The sequence below is a fragment of the Dromaius novaehollandiae genome, chromosome 1 (assembly GCF_036370855.1).
Source record: "Dromaius novaehollandiae isolate bDroNov1 chromosome 1, bDroNov1.hap1, whole genome shotgun sequence".
In the NCBI taxonomy this organism is placed as follows: Eukaryota; Metazoa; Chordata; class Aves; order Casuariiformes; family Dromaiidae; genus Dromaius; species Dromaius novaehollandiae.
The window spans coordinates 24,417,707-24,442,750 of NC_088098.1; the positions used below are offsets into that span (position 1 = coordinate 24,417,707).

The window sequence follows — 25,044 nt, forward strand, 5'->3', positions numbered from 1 at the left end:
GTGAAATTAAGTTTAATGCCTTGAATAAACTAGCAATTAATGACTTTTTATCACTGCAGTACATCTCGTGCTGTCCTGAAAGCAATTTGGAGGACAGCATTAGATTTTAAAGTTAATTTGACAAATTGGAGAAATGGACTGAAAGTAACTAGATAGAATTTCCTGATATCAAGTATAGAATATTCCAGTTTGGAAGGAGAACTCAAGTAATAATGAGAATAGGCAGGAGTCTCATTTCTTACTGTTTAGTTTATATGACTTGTTGCTTTTCAGGAATCACATTCCTAAGTATCAACTCTCGTTTTCTGCCACAGATCCTAGGTCTAGTTCAGAGACGTGACTCCCTCAAGACAAGGGGGCACCCAAAAGGAGATCACAGAACACTTCTCCTTTGAGCATTTATGTAGTATAAAATAGAGCATGGAAATGAGCTAATGCCAAATGGGCTTGCTTCTGATATCTGCAAATGACAAACATCCATTTTCAAAGAATAACAGTGGTATAGAGTGAATGAATAAATGATTCTACATACCAGATTGATTTCCAAGCCAGTTTAAAATGGAGAAGGCATTTAGTGGATCTCCAGAACAGTTTCTTATCTCTTCTGTTGCAGAGGTATGGATTTGAATTAGGATAAATAATAAACTACAGTTTTCAGGAGTGTGCCTTGTTGGGGGAAGGTGAAGAACTTAATGTACAAGCAGCCTCCGAATGGGAAAAGTAACCATGAGGAAAACAGACAAACCTTGATAGATTTTCCTCTTTAAATTTTCTTGTGGATTTTTAGTAAACAAACTTTTGCTGTCCTATCATACATTTGAGTTTTCTGTGTAGGTTGCATTATTTCTTCTTGGTGGATAAATGGAGTATCTCTAAGGCCCCAGTAACACCAGTGAAGCCAGGACATCATCTGGAGAGGATGAATGACTTTATCAGTGTCATATTGGGGGCCTGTTAGAGGGACATCACCCACTGGCCTGGCACAACTGTGACATGAGTTCCCAGAACTTGCTGCTGCATTTCCAAGAGAAGCAGATATGTGTAAGCAAATAGGGATGGCCTCTCATCAGTACTGTGGTTTTATGTTGTGTTTTTATTCAACAGCAGGCCAGATCCATGTGAACGGTGTTCTTCACTGCCACCAAGATTACTTAATATTCATATGCTCCTGTTTCATTTCCTTTAGCAAATATTATCAGTGAGGAGACTGAGTCTTTCCTATTGTACTATTGCACACACTTGTACTGATGGGACCATTACGTCCTTGGAAAGAGTTATCCCAAATGGACTAGTCAGCTATTATTTGCAATAGGAACTCCATTGAAGCCAGACTAGAATAGTCTGCTGGGCTTACACAACGAATACCTCGCCCACTGCTCTTAAATACAGAAAGACTGCTTATTTCCTTATCAGTATGGTCGTGATAGGTACTACATAGGCTGTAAACTCTCTTTTTCCTTCAGGCACTAGTTTGCCAAATGACTATGTAATATCCATGTTCTTGCTCTTGCTCCATGTTCTTGCAGTGTCCTTGCAATGACTGAAATTTGTCCTATAAAAATTCATTGGCTGCTTTTTTGGGGAAGTGGAGCAGAATCAGTCAGAAGTCACATCACTAGAGAAAATATTATTTAAAATGCTATGTCATTTAAAAAACTGATTTCTGCAGAGTAGCACCAAAAATCATTACCAAGCAACTCTTGTAATCCTCAAGTAGGAGAAAAGGAATAATAAACAGAACGGGTCAGGTTTACTAGCACAAATTTCTGTGCTAAATGATTCCCATAGAAGCAGATCCACTGTGCTTCTGGTTCCTTCTTGATCAGTGAAAGCAGGGCTGAGGGTTTAGGTACTATGAACTCGATCCAGTGTTCAGTGAGAGAAATGAACACGTCCAAGGGCAGTGGACTGGATTCTCCTGCTTCTAAGAACTTCTCCTGAAGCACTGAAGCCTTACTATAAATGCTAAAAGAGTAGTTCCTCCTTCTTTCTAAGCACAGGAAGAATAAAACACAGAAGAAATATACTCCCTTCTTGAGAACAAATTTTTCACATCTCAGCTGCAAAGTAAAAGACTTGAAGAAAAAGCAAGCAACTAGAAAGAGTCCTTTCAGATGGAAACAGTCAGGCAATCCTAACTGCAAAGTAGCCACTACTGGATGTTGCTACTGCCTGCACATAGTCTGACTTACACAGGAAAACCAACCCTTCAAAATAGTATGTGTTGCAAAATAAGGAAAAATTTAGTGAAAATTATTGAGGGAAATTTTACCTTTAAGCTACACTTTCAACTTTAAGGACTCGGCCCAGAACTCACTGAAGTCAATGGAAAGATTACATGAACGATTCTGACCCCAGACAAAGAGAAATTTTTTAAAGAAATCCATCGATGTAAAATTTTACACAGTGTTATCCCACTAACTCCTAATAATTGTTGCTTTGATCTACTTCACTGCTAAAATGAGGGGGGGAAGGAGGTTCCTGCAGTGAGCTTCACTTAAGGTAATAAGTAAAAAGACATCCATGTTAAATGTAATTAGGTAATACAAATTAAAATGATTACATGTTCTATTGTCAAGATGATTCAAAGAGTTATTTGCTTTTGTCATTGAACAGTGGTGCATTAGTTTTCATAATCTGGTTAGTGCATTAGCACTAAGTAAATCCTATTGATTCAGCAGATAAAATGGACCTAAGTAATCTTCGTATTTTGCCCATTTCCCTCATATTAATTTAACATTTAACTCAGTATACAGATTATCAAAGGAGAGGTGTTGATTAATTATTCAGTTTGATGAAACAAAATAAGGCATGGGAGATGCTGATAAAACAGTTTTGCTGTACATTTGTAGTGTGCATGAAGTGCTTTTTCCACAGAAGTCCTAAATTGTGGTGGAATAGAGAAGCTGTGAATTTAAAGTAGAACAGTCATTTGAAGATAATGCCAAGTGTGGAGACTCTTACTCCAGGATAACATTGCACAACAGCTGCATGTCTAGCCAAAACAGTAGTACAAGAGACATGTGAGATAGAAAGGAGGCCAGAAGGTAGGAGAAAATCATGTAATTTGCCCTAATTTACACCGTTGTTATATAAAAGCAGAGTAACATCTGCCTTAAGATGTTACTCACTTTCCCCAAGATCATTCCTCCTCTAACATTTCATTATTTTTACCCATTGCATATCTTGTTCTACTTATATTTCTTTGTTACCTACACTTACTTTCTGAACCATTTATGCCACAGGCCTCCTTTCTTAGTGGGATTTTTTTTATTATGGGATTTGACTCTGGCTTTACCATGGAAATCAGGAGTAATTCAACTCTGATGTAAAAGCAGCATGAGATCAGAAACCCGCATGCCACCAGAAAGTGTGAGCAGCACAACTGTCTCTTGGATACTAATTACCTACTGTTGTTTTAGTGAGCAATAAGGAAGGTGGTACAGGGTCGTGAGTCAGATCAAAGTGTAAGCAAAGAAACTGCCGAGGTTAGGTTGGTGCTGAGTGAGCTGAAAGGCAGACGTGTTTTGTCAGGATTTACATACTAAATGTAAACAGGATAAAAAGTTGTCATAGACAAACAAAAATGGAAAGCTTGTTAGACTCTTAAGATAGTGCAGTATCTGAGATGGAGACCCTCTGGAGGTATCTCTATCATTTGATACCAAAACCTGAGGGAAATTAGTTTCTAACTTAGATGTCTCAACTCTCCACTGAAGCTAGGTGGGGCTTAGAAGATCTGCATGCAGTGCACTACAGAATTAGCTTTTCTTGCTCTGGAACATGAAATTATATACAAAAAAGTCTGAACAGTTCTCTCAGGAGGGACTGATACAGTCCCATTGCACAATAATCATCAATAGAGTAGAGAGAAACCTAAACTGGGGGGAAAGGAAACTTAGACTTCAGTTTGAACCCAGGAAAAGTGTCTTAGACATGAACCTTATACATTTCTGAATGAATGTCCTCGTTGCTGCAAATCTACTAGTCTACATTTTGCAGCTCTCTTGTTTTGGGACAATAAAGTTTTACAAATTTTGCAAAGTTGCACAGGATGAGAAAATTATTCTCTACCCACTTCTAGTACTTGGAATTACTTAAGAGTCTTCAGAAACTCTCAGAAATAAAAAACACATGACCAGAGAATCCAGCTATTAATATTAAAAAAAAATATATATTTTCTGCTTGAAATGATTTCTGTGCAATTCCAGAGAATGCAGCACAGTCAGTCTCCCACACTAATAACCAATAGGGAACCCTGCCTTAAGTGGAAGAATTTGATTTAAAAGTCTGGAAATGGAACATTATTAGTAGTTCTGGCTGATAAAGGAATGCCCTTTCCAGAAAATGATAGTTTAACGGATACCACTTTTTCACAGAGAAATACAGCTTTCATCAAGAAAATGATAAAACATCAACCAGCAGAACTGGGAGACAAACAGAGACAGGCCTCTAGCAGGAGTTCAGGCGAAGGAAAACTGCCTGTAGTTCTTGCAGCACTCAGGGAGTGATAGGTCAGCCCCCAAGCCCTATATCTCTTGAGGCTCAGATGTCTGAAGACATCTCCCACTCAGGGCAATGTGGTAATAGCTAAATAACCATCCCAACCTGCCTTTTTCCTTGCCTTGCCTTGGGAACTCCCTTGTGGCAATGCCCATGTGGCCAGTCCCAGGGAGAGAACGCAGACCTTGCCTCTGTAGGTCTCTGCTGAATTTGGCCCAACCTGAGATACCCACAGCCATAGCCATAGCCATACTCATAGCTGTAGCCAGAGCCATACCTACACCCACACTTCCCTCTTATGAAGCTTGCCAGGAGTTCAGACTGCGTTTAAAACCCATCTGCTCCTGAGCGCCTTTAGGCTGTGCTATTTGCCACACACGAGTCAGAGGCCAGCATGGCAAGGCCAAGCAGGCAGAGGCCTCCGTACATAATGCTGGAGACTCTCTGGTAAGCACACCCGGTCTTGCATTTTGTATTGCACGGGGTGCAACAGAGACTCTTGGGTTATCGTTTGGAGTTTCAGCAGACAAGCAATAAGAATAGGCAGTGAGTGTTGAACAGGAATGTAGATGCAGCCTATTACCTTACTACTATGGTTTAAGTCTATTTTAGAGCCCTCTACAATCACTCAGTGCACATTCCCTGTTGCCCAGTTCCTGTCTGTGTATTCTTCTGAGATGTCAGAACCCATGGAGAAGCTTTCATAAAATCTGTGGACGGGAGCAGGCTTTGTGCCCAGACAGAGTGCTCTGTGCCATTTGATATAGTATTTCCAGAGGAAATGACTGAACCAATCAGACAGTTTCTGGTGCCTGACTTTTAGGGAAAATATTCAGGCATATTCTACTCACAGTATAAAAAACATATCCTCCATGCTGCAAGATTATCTAAATGAGCCACATCAAGCCTTCATAATCAAAGGAGTCGTGGTGTTATTTTTAATCTTGCCAAAATTTTTTAAGCCAAGTGGCATGGGAGATTATAGTTACAGGGCCTCAAAAGAATTATTTGTCTCTGTTTATTTTATTAAATATTCCTAGACATACCCTTAGGATGACAGATCAATAAGGGCCTTTGTGGTTTCCTAATAGAAGGCAGCAATTATTTTCTTCCATTACAATATAAGCATAACCCAATTTCACTCATCTATCATCTATGTAATGGTAATAAAGAAGCATCACCATGTGTTTATTTTACTGTCACTTTATCTTTTGCTTTGGTGATCTTCTGTTTTCATTTCACATTCTTCCAATTTGATTTTTATCTGTTTGTGCCTTTCATTTGACAGGAATGGCAACCAGTTTGTCTTGCCTTAAGACACTTGTTGGGAACATAGTAGCAAAAGCCTGTCTGTGGTTTCTCTGTTTTCCTGTAAATGGAATTGAGTACTTTAGACTTTCATATGAACTTTCTTACAGAGGCAACCAAACCACAGGAACTCCACAGAGCTGGCTTCTGCTTTCAGTTCTAGAGGCACCTTTCCATGGACGTCAATGGGGATTGAAGTTGGGTATCAAAGGAGAAATTGTCTCACAGTTATTTACTACATAAGAGACATAGATTTAGGAAGAGGCCACACAAAGCCCATCAGATCAAAATCTAACTAAAGATAGTTGCACTGTATAGTTGAGATTGTCAAGGCTAAACTCAACCCATCTTGCTCACTTGGAGAATCCCATTTAAACCATGATAGGGTGGTCACCACTGAACTACTTCTGCAAATGAAGTTTGCAGCATCTGCCTCTTAATCTAAGTATTCCTCTATTCTAACACAATGGCTGAAAGTGACTAATTATGACCAAATAAAATTTGCTAAAAGCCTATATCCAGTTTCCACTTTGTTGTGGGTGAGGAGATTCCTGAACAGTGATTTGAAACCCTCCACAGCAGCTACCTCTTTGTCCTGACTTGGGCAATAAAACCCCTTTACTATTACTCCACAATTTTTCTTTTAATTTAAAGCCAGATCTGTTTTCTCCTTACTGTCATTGAAGTGGCAGCCAGCACTTCACTGAAGGAAATTCTCAGGAAGTGCCAACTGGGCACAGCTCCACTGAAGTACATCTGAGATCAATCAGATGCACCATTTGGTTGACTTTTCTTAACCCTGACTTTAATGAGTCCAGGCTCTGGCTTCTTAACTGTTTCACTTAAACACAACTGGAAATGTTTGATTTTGACTTTATAAGGCTTTCCATGAGCACTGGAATGAGTGAAACACAGTATTGTCTGGATTTATATGTTGTGGTTGGTTCACTTAGCTGTCCAACGTAAGTTCTGATGAAGACTTTTCCCATGGGTAACCATGGACCCTGCTTTGGTCTGTGTGGATTCTCTGAAGATTATAAAGGGTATCCTTACACTTCATCAGTTTCCACACCCTGAGCATATATTGGATCTGTCTCAGGATTCACACCTGGATTCACATCTACAGGATATCTTATTGTTGAGGTGGTTAGAAAGGCTAATGGAAAGACAGGCAATCAACAGCACAACCACATAAACATCACTCCTCTAGAGAACAAGGCTGAAAACTAATAAATTTTGTCAACTGCATCAAGATGAGTTGAAGTATTTTTATTTAAATGCTCAAAATCTGAGACGGAGGGGGTGATGAAATGTTTTGGGTGATTTATTCTGGTTTATTTTGGTCTGATTCTAACTTTAGCAGCCTTAGGCTAAACAGAGCACTGAGGGACAGTCATTCAAAAAAGATAGACTACCCTGAAGTTGAGCAAAATTATGTAACGATTTGGTCCTGTGACTCTTTTTGATAACATAGAATGGCCTTCATCAATCAGACTCTAACTGTAAATTCTCAGACACCATAGCACTCCCTTGAAAATATTGCTTAAGGCTCATTTTAAAATATTTTGAAGTTACTGACATGCCATATTGACTGCTGGACTGTTTTCACTGTCCTATGACTTAATCCCGCAGTGGTCAGTACCTTTCACTTGCATCAGTGGTCTGTGGTTTCGTTCCCTCATAACAATAAAGAGAAAGATCATCTCGGCTACCTTATGAAAAGCAACTTTCGAATTTTGCCAAAATAAACTGTGACAAACTCTAGCAGTTCACAGAAAGTTTTCTTCTAAGTTGAAGGTGAGTTACAAAGGAGAAAAATTGGGTCATGACCTTGTGTACATTTTAATATGTACAAAGAAGGGAGCAAGAAGACTTCAGGGAGTTGGGATTTTATTTTTGATCTCCAGCAAAATCACAGAATATTGGATTTGACATTCCTGACAAAAGCATAAGCAGAAGAAGTAATAGGCTTCTCTTCTTCTGCCTGCTATTTCACTCCCTCCATCCTCCAACCTTGCAGGTCTATTTTACACATCTGAAAAAAAGCAAGTGTATAAAGGATGCCTGGTGAATTCTTGCCAATCTCTTTGGCCAGCTGAAAGTTGAAAAAGCTTACAAGACACTTTTCACAGGAGTCTTCATGATTCCTCTGGAATAAAGCAAAGAAAATGGAATGGCAAAGCTTGACAGTCTTGATATTTTGGTGTTAAGCAAACAATCAGGACAAAATTTCTGACTGCTTTTATGCCATTTAAAGGAAGCACAAAAAAATCACAGAAATATGTTTTCCCTTTATCCATTTAATGTAGCAGAAATCAGAGTTCTGATGACATTTCTTGAAAATGGGCAGCTATAATAAACCGTCTGCAGTATAAGACATTCAGTTCTGATATGCAAAGCAGCAGCACACTCTGAAAAAGCTTTTGCAAGAGGAGAGTACTTCCCACCATGTGAAAAGTGGCAAATTATTCTGTCAATATTTTAACAGTATCTTTGCTATGAAAAGATCTACTTACGAAATAGGTGTATAAGCAAGAACAGAATGAGGTAAGTTAAAGGCCACAAGCTTTAAACATATTCACTCACAAATAAAATACCACAAGAACAAGGAAAAAAACACTTTCAGAGAAGAAGAATGTTCACTGTGAAAAACGAAATGAAAAATGAAAAAAGGGCTTTAAGACCTGAAACGAAAAATTAAGACAACAGTAATGCAGTGAAGAAAGATAGGAGGAAGTTACTTTATGAATGTTTGCTAACTTTCTTTTAGGTCCTGCAAGGTGCCCTTCACCCACCTAAAAAAAAAAGGATAAAATTCTAAGTGAGTTGTGGTTGCTGTACCAGCATCACCTGGTAATGCCTAAGTCTCGTTGAACCCTGGGACACTGCGATCAGCAGCTGACCCCAAATGCTGTGGCTGTTGTGATGATGCTCACACTGGGTTGGACTCCACCTCTGATCACATCTGTGTTACTGGGAAAAAGCCAAAGCATCTCTGTAATGGATGCTTCTCCCCAGATCCCCTTTTCTCATTCCTGGCACTGAATAGCAACCCTTCTTTTTCATTCAAGAGGCTCCCAGCCCCAAGAGAGGTCTGTGCCACCACTCCATCCTGACACTGGCTCCCATGCTGGGCACTGGGGCTGAGGAGCACTTTCGTGGCACTACAGTACTGAAGGGCCGTCCCATCCTCAACCCAGCCTTTCTCTATGATGGACACAACAGGTCTCCTCTGGCCCAAAAGTGGGTGGAGCTGCCGCTCCGCCTGGACCCAGCCCTCATCCCACCTCTTGCGGTTGAGCTGCAGTCTCATCTCAACCCCAGCTCTGGCCCTGCCCTGCGGTAGAGCGCAGTGTGCCACCTCTGAGCTCCAGTTTTCTCCTATTTGGAAAGAGGAAAAGGCTCCACAGAGAGCACACTTAAGGCCTTGAGGCATAAGCAGGTACAGTTCAAAGTTATAATATCTTATGTTCCAAAACAAATTAAGAAAGTACTTCTTTCCCAGATCCTGTATTTCCTTTACAAGTGCTGACATTAGCACAGGCAGTGATCAGAAGGGGAGAAATGATTTCTGTGCTTCCTTCACTTAACAATATTCCAGATGGTTGGAAAACAGCTATCACCTGAACGCATGGTGTACAGAGACGCAACTCTTCTCATCTGAAACTACCATTACCCTAATTCACAGGACACTTTTAATAGATGCTTCTTTCATTAAGAAAACTGGTTTCAGTGGGGCTGTTTATGTGTTAAGCATGAGTAATTGTATTACAATCTGGCTCTTCATGGCATGCTCCAAAACAGCTCTTTCATTTTTTCTGAAGAGGGCAGTGATTCAGCATTAACATAGTTTAAAATATGAATGATATTTTCAGGGACTCCTCAGTGCACAAAGATACAAATGTTAATGAAGAGTTTTTTATGATATTGAAAGAAATAACTCCCTAAATGTTCCATTTATCTGCATCACAGACTTTCAAGAAAAAAGAAAAACAATTACTTGTAAAAAAAATGGATTTTTTTTCCCAGTTCTGTTAGTACTTTCTTATTACCATAAGGACCTTAGTGATTTTCATAGTCAATTTACAGGAACTAATTCTTACAAAGATGAATCATCAGCAATGCTAAATAGTCTGAAATGATTAGGGACTTACATTTTATAACTGTAACTGAGGGGACAGCAACCTGACAATGGAGTAGGCAATGAAAGATTGCAGAGGCTGAGTCCAGCCCCAAAACAGCACAGAAATAATTGTCACTCACCCTGTTCAAGCAGTATTTGCTATCTTTTCCATAAAAGTGCTGAAGACATTTCATGTTGTGCTTGTCGACAATCTTGTTGAAGAATTCATTGATGGTTCGCACAGAGACAGCACAGACAGCAGACCTGTTTGTTGGTTCTGAAGAATCTGGTTTACTTTGTGCAAAAATGCCGTACAGAACATCATCATTCAACCCAAGGCCCATTTCGTGAGCTAGGGCTGCACCTGGCTTGCTTACGTAGGCAGCTTGCAAGATATTGAAGACCTCCTTTCGAATGGACCTCTTCCTCCGCTTTTCAGTAAAAATACATTCAAGAGGCATTTCCATGTAAGAACGCATCCCTGAATCTGAAGTGCAGAACCGGATAATTCTGGTGTGAAAAGTTTGGGAGTCGAGAGATTCTCTCTGGACAGTCAGAAAATAGACAAAGTGATTATTTTCAAAGGCATGGACATATCTAATGGGATAAGAATCACGGAACTGAGGGAGGATATCTATGTAAGACTGATCTGTGAGAAATTCAAAACCATCCTGTGTTTCTTTTAACCTTCTAACAGATATTGAATGCAGTACATATGGTGGTTGAAATGCAGATGTCACAGTATTTCCAACAAAGAAGTTGACAAACCTGTCCTTTTCTGTCACCAAAACTTTGGTTCCTAAAGTGCTTACAACACAGTCAGGACAGTTATCTGCTTCTCCATCCGTGTGAGTTGAATACATGCAGTGCACCTCGCTTTCTATATTAGCAGAGCTGTCAGGATGGATGACGTGACGGTGACAAATGCCTCCAGACACACTACCACAGCTGATGAGCTGATCATCATAATAGGTTTCTAAGAGCAGCGCCATGTTGACATTATCCTTCCATACACTGTTAGATAAATTGGCTTTATCTTTGCAATCTTCGCATGGTGCACAGTCAGGGTTCTCCAAAACGGGCCCAGTCTTGTACACAGAAATGTTCTGAAGAGCCTCATTTAATACGTAAATTTTGTTGACTGCTCCAATATAAACATGCTGCTTGTATAAAACTACATTCTGAATTGGTGTTTCTGTGATGAAGCTAGGAAGATCATATTTTACACTCAGATTCATCTCTGATTTTTTAGCTGCTTCTTTGCATTGTCCATGGCTCCTCTGCAGCAACGCAAATAGGAATATGATAATCCCAGAAGGATATGCAGTAACAGGCTTCATTGTCATAGATTTAATCTGTCAAAATACATTTAAGAAAAGAGTGGTTATATTTCATATAGTAAAACATCGCTTTATCAGTCAACAGAAATCTGTTTCTAGGCTGCATGTATTAGCTGAACTTTCTCAGTTTAAGAAGTGTTGTAATCTTGCTTAGTGTCCTTAATAGTCTTGTGCTAAAAATTGCTACTATTACTGTTCTTTGTGGGTTCTGATTTCATTGCTTATAGAACAATTGACAGAAGGATCTTATTATTATGACTTTGCAAGATCCCTTGGTGTGTTGTACAATAGTTAGAGAGATTGTTTCAGACTGCTTTCACATTGGCACTCAGGCTGATCTGGCTTAGAACAAGATGGTGCATGGGTAGCTGAAAGCAAATCTGCTCAGGACACTCTCACAACGCACGCCAAGCAGTTATAGCACTTCAGAACCTGGATATAAGATATTTGGCAAGCACACTAAGGGGCTGGAGTGGTTCTTAGCACAGCTGTTCAAAAATGAGAAATAGAAAAGACATGAAAAAAAGTGAAGATTCCAGCTGAAAGTTGGCTTCTCTTTTATTCTGTTGACTTTTTTTAATTAACTAAGGAAGATCTTTTTCCTCCATAGGAACAAAGGAAGACACCCCTCTTTCTCTCCCTCCAGCTCCTGAAATCACTGTCTTTCATAAGTGCCCATTTTGGAAAAAGAATGTTTTTTTCAGCCAGCTCTGGTTCTTGGAATAGTCATTTTCTCTAGTGTTGACAAGGTTTTGTAATATATTGTTAGAATATTTTATGCATCATGTGGTGCCTGGCATGTGCAAGTTTAATTTTAGGCCTTGTACCACAGCAGTAAGTCACTCTGGTGAACCTTTAGAAGATACAGGCATATCACTGTATTGTAAACAAAGGGGTATCAAGTGACCTAGAGCCATTAACTGACGAAATCAAAAAACCTAGCACTTTTCTTTTTTTACTGCTCCACACAATTGTTTGATGTGGCTTTAAAAACCAAAGGCGAATGACTAGTGTGATATTTAACCCCCTTGGAAGATCAATTAAATGAACTGTGGTTGTGAGTATTTTGGTGCAGTGTCCACACAGTGCCCTATCACACCAGACATTTTCTGTTAATGCCATGGCAAAGTTGTTCTTAAGTTAAATTTAGCTTCTTCATGGAGAAAATAATTATGCATTCAGACAGGAATATGAACACATTGGAAAACTACTTATAGTTTGGCTATATTTAAGAAATTGATGCTAATACAGAATCGTTTATGACTACTTGATGGATTTAAAATAAACAACCTCAAAAAATACAAATGAATAATAGTAATTAGGAGCTCTGTTTTAACTTCTTATGTAATCAAGATTTTAGGCAAAATAAAAAGATGACTGTAGACCAGAACTGTTTCAGCTGTATATAAATTCAGTATTTTCAGTGAATTTTGTTTAAACAATATGTCAATAATTCTCCTGCGTTCCTAGTGACTTTTTGTTTCAGTGTCTGCTGAATTCTTTCTGTGGCTTACTTCCGTGATCTACACAAAATAATAGATTTTAGAAACAAAGGTTTGTTCTTCCTGTCAGTTACCTGATAAGAATCATGATCCAGACCAAGGGATAAAAATCAGAAACACAGGCTATTTGCAAGTATTAGCTAGTAAGAACAATTCGAACTTGTGGTATTGAGAAATGATCTTCCTTCAAATCAACATTGTTTTCAGATATTAATTAGTGATAACAGAATCCTGGAAAAAAACCAAATATGGATTTAAGTCCAAAAAAAAAAAAAAAAAAAAAGAAAAAAAGAAAAAAAGAACAGGGCTATTGTTATAAAATAGCCACAGTACAGAAAGAATGTTTCTATATCATATAGGGCAGGAGACAGTTTTCTCATCCCATGAAACTTGCTTTTACAAAGGTTTTCCTGCTCTGTACTGAGATGGAACCAAGTCCTGTTGAAGTCTGTGTGAAGCACCCAAAAGACATCTGCCACCCAAGAATGATGGTTTTCAAATGCCTGCTCAGCCAGGTCCAAGTGAGCGTCCTAGCAATGAGGAGTGCGAGGTGGGTCTGCCTGTCTGCCTCCTCACAGCCAGCACTTCCATCCTGAGAAACAGTGCTAAAGCAGATACGTTCCTCCAGAATCAGCTCTGACAAGTCAACATATTACGACAAATACTAGTTTAAGCAGAAAATTCCAAAAGCCCTCTATTTCTGACACAACACAGAGGCAGGTACATTCTCTGCTGCAACGAGTTTAAATCCAAATGACAGGGGTGGCACTGCAATGAAGAGATAAAGTAACAAGTGGGACACTAGTTAGATGAGGATGAGGATGATTGACCACCATTACAGGAATAAAGATGCAAGGTTACTTGACGGCCAAGCCCCCTAGCTGTCCAAGACTAGACACCAGTGTGAACTTCAGAGGGCTTCAGAGTCATAAATACAGACTGACTTACTCTTTCCCACAACTGATACCTTGGGATGTGAGGCCAGTATCCTCCGGCAGGCTACTCTGCTTATATTCAGCTGGTGAAATGGCACTCATCTGAATCTGTGCTCTCAAGACAGAAAAAATTCCTCCTTAGACTGTTTTAGCAAATGAGATCCAAAGTGAAGAGCTTAACAAGAGCAAGGGAGGGATTCAGTGCAGCAGATGCCAGGAATAGTAGGTACATTTCACCACAGAAGAAAGTAAAAAACGTGTGATAAATGAAAACCCAGTCATCTGTGCTCTCATATCTGAGGTGTAACATTGTGTCTCCCTTTGTATGCATTTGATGTGTGTCAAGCAGCCATCTAAACAGAAACCTACTGATTCCCACCTATATGAACCTCAGGCTCACTGTTTATGGATGGCTGATAGGGAAGGTGGTTCCCCACAGAGCACGTCTCCAGCACGCTGTGAACCCTTCCTTAAGGTGTCTGAAATCAGAAGGCATGTGCTCTGCTGAGACACATATATAGCATAGATTTATACCTTAGGCGGGACATAGTAGTTACCTGAAGAGTACAGTGTGCACCTTCTTTTTTGAGGTATTTGGTTTTTCACTGTCCTCAAATCATATAAGCACCACTGTTGCCCAGTGAGACGCCAGTGGCATTCACTGCCTCTTTTTATCTGCATTTGACCCAGAGTCTTTCTCTGTTTCACTGCTGCAGCCTCCAGCACAGAGTTGCTTTTTTGTAACCTCCAAACCAGGTCATTGCGAAGCACCTCACTTGAATATATCTTAAAGAAGCATTTGAAAACTTCAGAGAATAAAAAATTCAATCCCATGTCTCTTCAGAGGTCCAATAGTTCCAGTTCTACTAAGCACATACTCAAATGTAATTTCAGTTGAACTTAAGTACTTAAGAGTTTTGCTGAATTAGAACCAAAATACTCCAGCTATTGCTACATTTTTCCTTTTGAATACAGGTCAAAGAGCTAGTTGCTATCTATCAGTTGCAAAAGGAAAACAAGTAATCTCTTTGTTTCTCTACTTGATTGGAATGATGGATGCTGTTCATGGTTTTGTGACCTTCCTGTGACTTGTGTGTCTGTATCTCTTTCATGTGTCTATAGAAGACTTGTGAGCTTTGGACTGTGATGACTATTATCAAGCTATAGCTGTGGATGGATTATGTCTTTTGTAAGAGAGATTTTCAAAGCCTGTGTCATGATGTGCTCATTTTTCCATCCCTTGGCAGATCGTAGCTTGTATGATGAGAAAATGGCTTTTGGTCGACCACTGCAAGTGGCAATGATATGTCATAGTAGTGTGCCTAGCAGCTTCAAGTGTTATGGCTGATACTTGCCCACCAGGTTTGGTCTCGAGTGTTTGTGTACCAGTGGCTAACAACCACTAATGGCTTCCTAACGGCAACTTTTTTTCATCAAGTTTTGCTCTCCTAATTGTGGCCTGGATGATAACTGGTAAACACTGAACATCATGTCACTCCTTCATGTTGTTTGCCACTGCACTGACAAGTCAGGCCTGGCCCCATTGTGGAATAATGTTTAAGCTGTTGTATACAAGGAAGCCAAAAAATACAGTTGCGCGGGCTTTCCTAGCTCTTGTTTGACAACTTGGGTCCCATTAATGCCTGATCACAAAGCACGCCATGCAACTGCACAGGCAAAGAGAACACAGTGACACAAAAGCAATGCTCTGGCAGGTTGTTTGGCACATCTCATTTTTCCTTGCTTTATTATCCAAAAGGAAATGCTAGGGTCCTGTGTATTACTATATACAGTGTACACCGGCATGTTTATACAAGAATATATTTAGGCTTCAGATAGGTCATTTCAGGTTAGATACAATAGAGCCATGTTAATTCGTAGTTCACAAACCCTACTATCAGCAAGTGTACAGCAAATGGTAGCTTTTCCCATTTTTTAGGAAATATGTGATAGTGGAGTTCTGTACTTTTTCCAGGAGGCTGGTATGTCTTCCCATTACCGCAGGCTCTGACAGACTTGTGGGATAGATTTGAATGGGATAACCAGAGCAATTACTGCTCCTGAGAGCTCAGTTTGCCTTAGTATCCTGGACTGAAAATCATGCCAATTCAGGACCTAATTCTCTGTGGATCAGACACCCTGCCATGGAGACAGCAGTGTCATTTCACAGGACAGGGCAAACAGAGGGGGAAGATGATAACAGCTTCAGTCACTCGATTTGAATCTGTCATTGCAAGCGTGTCACAGCTCTGGCATCAGCTTCAACAGACTGAGCTCACAGTGGACTTGTCTTCATCAGACTTTTCAAATTATCTGATTGCATCTGTGGACAAGATCGGTTTTATTTAAAACACTTATTGAGGTTAACCTATTTTCTAGAGCTATGTCCACAAGATTAAAAATGTTCTTAATTTGGATTTGCTAACCTGAATTAGCTGTCTGGTGTTAAAACACCAAAAGAACAAGGAAATTTGGGTCTGTAACTCCAGATCAAACATGCACAAAATCTTTGGGTTGAATTTACATGGCTAATGTGAGTTAAAACCCATGTTCCCTTTTCTTCAGCACTATTTTAACTTAAGTTTCCTAATTTAGGTCACTCATCCTGAGTAGGATAGGAACATAACTTTTCTGCAGTGTAATACACACACTAACATGATGCATTATCCCAGTGCATAGAGTCACAAGACTAATTACCATTGATTTAGGTAGTGAATATGTTCACAAGGGAACTGGAAGGTTTCTATGGTATGCTAAGAGGTAGTTACAGCGTGTGTGTGCATGCAGATGGCTTACAGGGCAGAGTATATACCGTGGTGAAGAACCGGCGAGCAGGGCACAGCCTAGGCAATTGCTGGAGGATCTACTATTAAATAAATTTTCTACATTCCCAGTGCAGTAGCCTGTGTCAGTAGGAACTGCTTTCATTAGCATGCTCAGCTGATCTGTATGCTCTTTCTTACAACATTCAAACAAAAAAAAGAATCTAAAATCTCAGTGCATAAAGTATACTCTTCAATATGCACGCCCATCCTTGGGTCCAATATACTATTGTAATTCACAGCAGCTTACAATAGAAACATTTTTATTGTCTGCCAGGGTTATTTATAACAGGCATTAAAACAGAAGAACATTAATGTATCCTTTGCAATGGAGAAAATGTTATTCTTATACTCATTTAGCATTAATTTCCTGTAGGTATCCTGCAGTGTAACACAGTGCAGAGTGTTTTCTTTGAGACCTGCTGGAGATCCTAACGTCCTCAAGCAAACTCGTGTCTTGGGTCTATAGCACAATTGGATTTATTTAATTGCTTTTTGTTGTGATGGGCTACAATGGCACTACAGGCTCTTTTGTAATGAACCTCAACAAACACTCACTGATATATTAAAAATGAGTGGAGCAGATCAAGAGCTATACGTTGTTCAAAAGTCTAATTCAAAAGGTGGTATACAGTATTTGTTGGGATTCAATGACATTTCTTGTGTGAGGAAGTGACACTCACTCTAAGGGCTGAGGAATCAATTCCACAAAGAACAGAGCCTAGAAAAGAAGTTCAAAATATACAAGAATAATTGAAAACCAGTGAGGAAATATCCACAGTAAGGTAGTTCTTCATTGTTTGTTACTGCTTATGTTTCCAGATGGATTTGGATCTTTAAATACAGGAGAACAGCTTTCCACATCTGGATGCATAAGGATGGGAAGATTTTTTTAAAAGATGTTATTGTTCAGCAATAGTAGGAAAATAGAAGGTAGACTTTGAACAACATAACACTACTGATCCACTCAATTCATTTGAAATGCAAGTCAGCATTTGTGGACATTCATTAAGAAAATACCTGTGGTGCTATTGTGGCTCTTTACCATTACCATCAGCAGTAAAATAAATCCAGTTCTAACACAGACTTAAACTGCCTCTGCAGCAAATAATTCAGTGAGACAACGGACATATGAACATCTTATTCAGTCCAAGTGTTCAGTCCCAGCAGAAAAGGAGCTGTTGTGAGGGGTAGCATAGCACGTCATGCTTGTTACTGTATGTGTCATGGACAAAAATGCATAGTAAGGTTGGTCTTCTGTTTCAGGTGAGCGAATATGGAGAAATTGGGGTTTCATGCCCAATTTTTCATATGTTTGGACAGATTAATTCACCTCTCGATGTGTTTTTACTGTATATGCAAAATAAAGATGTTTACTGACTCGAGCCAGTTAACATAAATGCAGACATATGTCCTGGTTATCAAGGAAGTCATACAACCTCAGGTAAAAATATAAGTCCTTTTTTGGTGAGTATAAAAACACCTTACAGTAGGAGAAAGCCGTTTTCTTGTACTTAAGAGTTGATCCTGTTGATCAAGTTTTTGCATGAGTCTAAACGTTTTGTGGTTGTCTGTAAAGAATGGGGACAGTGTAATTTTCCTGGAATGTAGTTCCTCCTTTCTTAAAGAGCCAAGCTGGCAAACCTGGCTGTAAGCACAGTTTTATCTTTATTCATTTGACTACTCTGAGCACTTATTTAGATTTTGTACTTTATGCTTTATGGTTATAACATCTACCTGAATTCCTGGATTGAAATGCAGATCAGACTTTGGAAGCTTTTCCTGTCTTGTAGTAAAGCTAACAGCCTTCCATACTGTGATAATTAAAGGAATGGCATGGGACATAAAGTGAAAAAGATTAAAAGGCAGATAGCTATGAGTAACCAAGACAGCATACAGATTTGATCTGAATGTTCTAACAGCAATTGTGAATGATCTTGATGCAGGGCATTTCCTGCAGTTTAATTGCCATTTCATGCTAATGGTTCTTAGGAGTCCCTGAGACAATAACTTTTGTCACCAAACATTAATCTCAAAAAAAAAAAAAAAAAAAAATTTCTGTACATCAATAGAGAGTGATCATATAGGATATTATCTGAACTACATCCATGCACTATATACATCTGTACTACATGCATATCAAATAATCAAGTTTCCTTTTGGTGTCATAGCAAGTATATATAATAATATATAATAATAGCAACCCACAAAAACCCACAAGTCCCTGAATTCCTCCAAGGTGTAGTACAAACATCTAGGATACAAGGCAAAAGAAATTGTGCTGGCTCTGTTCTTTTCCCTGAAAGAGCTGGCAGGATAATGTCAGGCAGCTGCTTATCTGCTCCATGGGCTCCCATAAAGCATGCCACTGGGTACCATGACTTCATCCTTCTCAGTCAATGTGTCTCAGGGAACCATGAGGCGAATTAGTAACAAAACCTAGGGTCAAGGTTGCTGACATCCTGCTTAATACATATCTCGGCAAGCCGAGATGTCATGGTCAAGCTTTGTTCAGGGTCCCAGTGAGATCAGTGCATCTCTAAGAATGAGCTGGCTGCCTGATTCAGATAGTTTACCTAAGGGCTGAAATGATACAGTCGGCTTTCCTTTAGCTAGCCTAGTGGGAGCTGGGCTGTCTGATCATGGAAAAATCTGGAAAAAATACTGCTTATGGATCTGCCAGTATGGATACTGCATCAGGACCTTTAAGTGCCTCCCAGCCTGCTCCTTGGTTGTAGGAACTTTTGCGAAGCTCCAGACACCAGTCTGGCCTGGCACAGCCTCTTCTGCTGATATTATGATATGTTCATATCTATTATATTTAGCACAGTGCTAGAAAGTAGATTGAACTCCACTGATGCCCAAGTTGGCTCTAAAAGCAGTATAACCACAGTAATGCAATGCTGCATCTGCAATAAGTAGCCCTGCCAAACACAAACTGCCTCTATGCAAAATTAGCTTGCTGGTGTTTAACCCATGTAAAAAATGTGATGGAAACCCGCAGAACAGCTACAGCTAAAGCTGACTTGACTGTATTTGTAAAATAGCCAGTGAAAGTAATGAAGTCTATATTTATGTCTTAGCTTACCAGAGCACATCCTTTATCTGATACCAAAGTTAATAGATAATAATTCGATGGTCTACTTAGCTTCCTAGCAGTTTTTTGATAATTAAACAGGAGCAATATTAAGGGTAGTGTTCATTTCACATCTGTGTTTGGTTAGGAGGTTATGACCCTTTCTTTTTAATGCTGACCTCGCTTTTGTCACTGCAAGATTATGTTATTGCAATGCACTTTAACTGATGCCCTACTTTCACTCAGTTTAGAAACTGAGTTAATGATAGCTCATTGGCTAGACTGCTGCCTTGCTGTGAACCTGTGATTCATGATCTGCTTCCAAGGACTTCACAGTACTGGTATTCATAAATCCCGAAATGGCCTGGGACCAGCCTATCTGACACACTAGCTCTCATCAGAGGCAACAGTGTCACAGCTGCAATCAGTAGAGTGGCTGCTCTGGAGCAGCCTCAGTTCCTCTTTGGCAAATCTCCCTCAGTGAGGGTCCATCAGTTACAGCTTTTATTCTGAAATACTGTGCTGACTTTCAGAAGATGCTGTAAAGCTCAACGGTTTGAAGAGGGTGTTCTAGGATGGCTGTGGTCTGAGTATTTCCTTGCGAAAGGGGTCTTCTTTTTGCTGAATGGATTTTTCAGAGGCTTCACTTTCTTTCTTTCATCCTTTCCCCTCCCTTCATTTTGGGGACACCTGGGGAGCTTGGATACACCCACTGCTCTCACAGGTTACTTATAAAGTGCCTTGTACCAGGTTTCAGACTTGTTCAGGCTTCTTGTTTAGACTCCAGCATGTCTCCTTTGGGAATCTGGAGCTAGAGGGCCAGATCCCATGAGTTTGTAAGATAAGCAAAGAGGCTATTTCCAAACTTCAGATAGTATTTACCTTTCTCATAAGGGTGACACAAGAATAAATTAGCTCATTCTTACAGAGTGGCTTGAAAATACAAAGGGCTTAGTTTCCTCACTTGCAACAAGCCAAACCTGGCTATCTGTGACAGAACTGACAGCAATGCTGAGCTTTAAAAAGGTTTTTGCTATAAAGGGTATGGTTTCAAACCTTGATCTTCACTCCCTCATAAGCAGGTTAGCTAAAGGTCTAAATATGGGAATATAACTTGGCTATCCCCCTCCTCGGCTAGATGCCCTCACCACAGGAGTGCAGACAGGCTCCTTCCCTTTGCCCTCAGTGCCTTTTGCTGCAGAGCGAATTCCTGGCTGCACAGTGAGAGACATTGCTGGGGAGGTCCCAAACCATGCATCTTTGCTCCCTTTTTCTCTCCTTCTCCCATTCTTCTGCTACTTTAAACTGTTAAGATCTAGAAAGTGGAAGGTACGGGTGTGAATCCTCTTAGGCAGAGCATGCAATTTAAGGGTCTGCCTTGTGTCTGGATTGTAAAGGAGTTCAGCTTGGAGCCGTAACTTGGCCAGGACCAAGGCCTCTTATTTCTCCATGTGTTTTTTTTTCTTCTGTGGAACTTAAGCTCAGGTGAGATCTAGGGAATATTCAGAACAAAGTGCAGACACCAGTTAATGTAAGCACCTGAGAGCTTTGTGGCCACAGAACATTAGTTTTTGGATCTCATTCTTGGACTTCTGCCCTGAACTCACTCGAAACCCCATTTCAAATGCCAAAGTAGCCTCTCTGGATCTTTGTCATAATTTAAAACTTGGTTTGCTTATCCAAAAGGAAAATAAAATGGCAGTGGTAAAATTGAAAATGTTCTTTAAAGCATATTTTTAATTTAGGAGTTCATATTAAAACAATTTACTCTTGAGCATAAGGTTTGCTTAAGTAGTTGACACCATCAGATTCAGGCACTGAACAAAGATCACTCTTATGTAAGAAAAACATTTTCTTTTACATCCTTGTTCCTACTTAAGACATTCATATTACAGCAGCCTGTATGCCATGTTCAGATAAAAAACTGGACTACTCATGTGATTAAGAATTACTCACTTGAGCAATTTAAACTTGAACAGGATACAGCTGTTGGGGTGACGATGGGACAGATCTAAATTTTTATGCACCTGGATTTTCACACAAAAGCCTGTTTCTGGAACTAATGTTTGTCTGGATGAGTTACGTTCCTTTACTGCAAAGTTGCCACCTTTTCCAAGTAATAATGACTTGACTTCACAGTCTCTATGCAAACAATATTCTTATCGATTCCTGTGATAGTTTAGCTGAGTAAGAACTAGAAAACAGGGCTGCTTAAAACAGCCTGAAAGGCTGAAGAACTGTTGACAGGACAGAATCTCAATATTACCTCATTTAAAATGAGCAATAGATGATACAAGATAAATACTGAGATGTACAAGGCATAACTTAACAGTGATGATAGGTGCAGAAGAGTAAATCTTTTAAAATCTTATATATTGTTAATGAAGAAAATCATTACTCTTTAAAGAAAGACTGAAAAAATCCACATTGTGTTTCCAAGTAAGTAGCTAATGGACATGGGCATTATCTTTTCATATGTCTTTGAAATCCCTGTAAATGATGCCCAGTCAAGTATTTGACTGATAGGCTTTTACCCCCATTAATAGCATGCAATGTAGGTCTCAGTAAATAACCTATGTTCAGATTTGCCTTTAAAAAACTGCAAAAGATACACCAATACCCTAGAAGGGGAACAGGTACTTTCTTATTCTTCAGCCATCTCTTGCTGCTCAGCACTGTTTCCTGAAAGGCTTTCTGTGCTGTGAAAACAATTCACTGGTTGTATTACCTTTTTTTGTGCCCTGAAGTGGATTTCAGACTCAATACTCTCCTCAGATAAGCAGGAAGCGCTCCCGCTGAAGTCAGGGGAACTTTGGAAGCCATGCGTGCTTATCTGCAGGCTGGGTTTGGCCCAGTTTAGGTTTAACTTACGAGAGAAGTGTGGTATTATTTGCATAAAAAGAGTTATTTCAAAGCATGTCATGCAAAAACCTCTCATTCTGAAAACAAACAGAAAAACACACAGTAATTTTCAGGAAGCAGCAGAGATGTTGCTGAGTTATCCACAGGCTGATTTTATCATGGCAGCTTACATTTTAAGAAGAACAAACATATACTTATTTTTGTAAATATGTTTTCAGAATGAACAAAAACTCAGAGAACATTCAGAACTGGGAAACAGTCCTTCGGACTGATAATGACAATGCACCGTGTTTTTCCTTCTTAGCCCTGCAGGAAAAACACAGGATTCAGTCCTGCAATTAGAAGGTCATTTAGGAATTATGTGATTTCATGCACTCTGGGCTGACTTGACATACCTCCTGTCTGGCTCTCATCTTTCCCAGCTCCCGTGAGCATGCTCTGCATTCAGAGCTCCTCCTCTGAGAAAGGGTGCCATAGTTATCCAGGAAAAAAGATAGCTATTGTTGTTCAGGTCTTTCTGAATTTCACATGAAGGTGGCAGGAATCATCCCTTTCCCACAAATGGACGTGTCCAGCAATCCATCACCTTTGTATGTATAAGATCAGGGCAAATTCCAAGACTACTTGAATGCTGTGGGATTTAATGGAATATAAAATGTAATGGGATTCTAACCTATTACAGTTCTAAAGCAAGAACAGAATTCAGAATTAAATTTTATAGGATAGTTAAACAACTTAAGTAAGGTTCCCATTTTGAGTAGATTCAATAGGGTTTTCCCCCTGTGGCAATCTGTTTGATGAGTCAAGAAGGAGCCCTGGTAGGGAATGTCATGGGAGTGGACATCCCCAATCAAGAAGCTGCTTGATCCTCTGAGGAAGCAAAAGGACACAATAAAATGTTGTCACTGTGCCCACATCTTCTCTGGCAATTTCTGTGTAAATCCAGTACTTGTGATACTAGGAAAAACAGACACTTTGGAAGTTCAGATTCTGACTAGAAAATACCTGGTAAAAACTAAATACATGGAAATAGGAAAAGCAAAACTATATATAGAAATAAAGCATTAATACAAGTGTATTCCACTTGGTCTCAGCACTTGCATAATTTCCACTGAAAGTGATAAGATTAACTTGTATCTAGATGCCCTGAATTTAAATAAAGAAACCTACACCCTAGTTAGATGAACACAGAGATTTACTCATTTGAAGCGCTGCGAGCATGGACAAGGATAAAACTCATTATCACGCAACACTGTCCTTGAACACGCGTGGGAAGGTAACAGCAAAGTGCATGACAAAGTTTGCCTTCATTAGAAGGGTTAAACAGCAGTTAAGATAAAGTTTGCGGGCTAAATTGCATCCTCAGACATGCACAACCTTTCTCAGTGACTTGAATGAGAGGTAAGCACATTTTTCAAGGGTGAAATTTGAATTATATTCTCTGATGCAGAAGTCCTTAATCATGTAGTGAGCTCCACACTGGCTCAGTGCTTGACTGAAGTCCAATATTGCATGCATTCTACCTACTTTCTAAAGCATTATTAGTAGTTGGATTGTATTTTTTTTAACTACAGCTTTGGGCATCTGTAAGAATGACATCAAATACTGCGTATTAATAAAAAATACTTTTCTGAAAGAAGGTATCAGCCTCTAGTCCAAAGAACAAAGAACCTAAAAACCTAAAGAGTTTAACAAAGGCTTTGCAGGACAGTAAAATATAATATTTAAAATCAGTACCTACTTTCTAGAGGTAGACAGGAAAGCTGAATGTAAGTCCAGTAATTCATTTAACATTTTCAATGACATTATGAAAGAGGAATTAATCTACTTTTGACATGAATTCAACTACTGACACCTTTCATTGTCTTTAATGAAAGTGTCTCTCTGTTCTTCATCCCAGTTTCTCAGAGCTGGCTGATAGAAACTGATATTTTTGGATGAGAAATGTTATGTCATAAAGACACACGTGAGAAGTATATAATAGTTCAATAACTGATATGAGGATATATAGTAACAGATAAAAGCGTATACAATTTCCATAAGAGAAATGCTAATTCTATTTTAGCTATATAACCAGTCTTAAAGATACAGAGAAATCCAAGCTTCAGTTACACCAGCATATCTCTGAAGACAGGTGAAGCTTGTGAAGTTATTTCAGCTTTACAGAGCAAAACATGTTCTTCTCTAGTCATGCATTTGGGACAACCTACAAATCTGGGAATTTTCTCAAAGTCTGGGGCTACTTAGAAACCAGCAACCTTTATCTTCATAGGATCATTCATGGGGGGAAAAAAGCAAACCTCAATTTCTTAATAAATATCTTTAATGATCCTGAAGTTGCGGTGATTTAGTTTGGGCCAAGCAATCCAAAAAGCACTCTTATTTGTGAGAAAGTCAAAGAAAAAACAATACTAAAAAATTATGCCACTACTAATTCACAATGTGCAATAGTTCTATACTAAGGCTGAAATCATGTTAGCCAGAATATTTTTAATATGGAAAAAACAATGCAAATGAACTGTAAGGTTCAACATCTAGCTCAAACTAGAAAAAAAGAAATAAAAGACAAGAAA

At 39.3% G+C, this 25,044-nt stretch overlaps 1 protein-coding gene across 10 annotated transcripts in view; it reads right to left on the bottom strand.

Annotated features, from left to right (window-relative positions):
- Positions 1 to 25,044, bottom strand: part of MET (MET proto-oncogene, receptor tyrosine kinase) — a 106,150-nt gene that overhangs the window by 60,340 nt on the left and 20,766 nt on the right. For 6 of the 10 annotated variants that reach the window (XM_064507432.1, XM_026097344.2, XM_026097343.2 and 3 more), the window contains one exon: positions 10,075 to 11,289. In XM_064507432.1, the coding sequence (XP_064363502.1) occupies positions 10,075 to 11,280 (1,206 nt within the window). In that variant the 5' untranslated portion in view covers positions 11,281 to 11,289. Of the gene's footprint in view, positions 1 to 10,074; positions 11,290 to 22,866; positions 23,103 to 25,044 lie in introns of all 10 variants that reach the window. The other 4 variants (XM_064507410.1, XM_064507412.1, XM_064507397.1 and 1 more) reach the window with 1 other exon arrangement.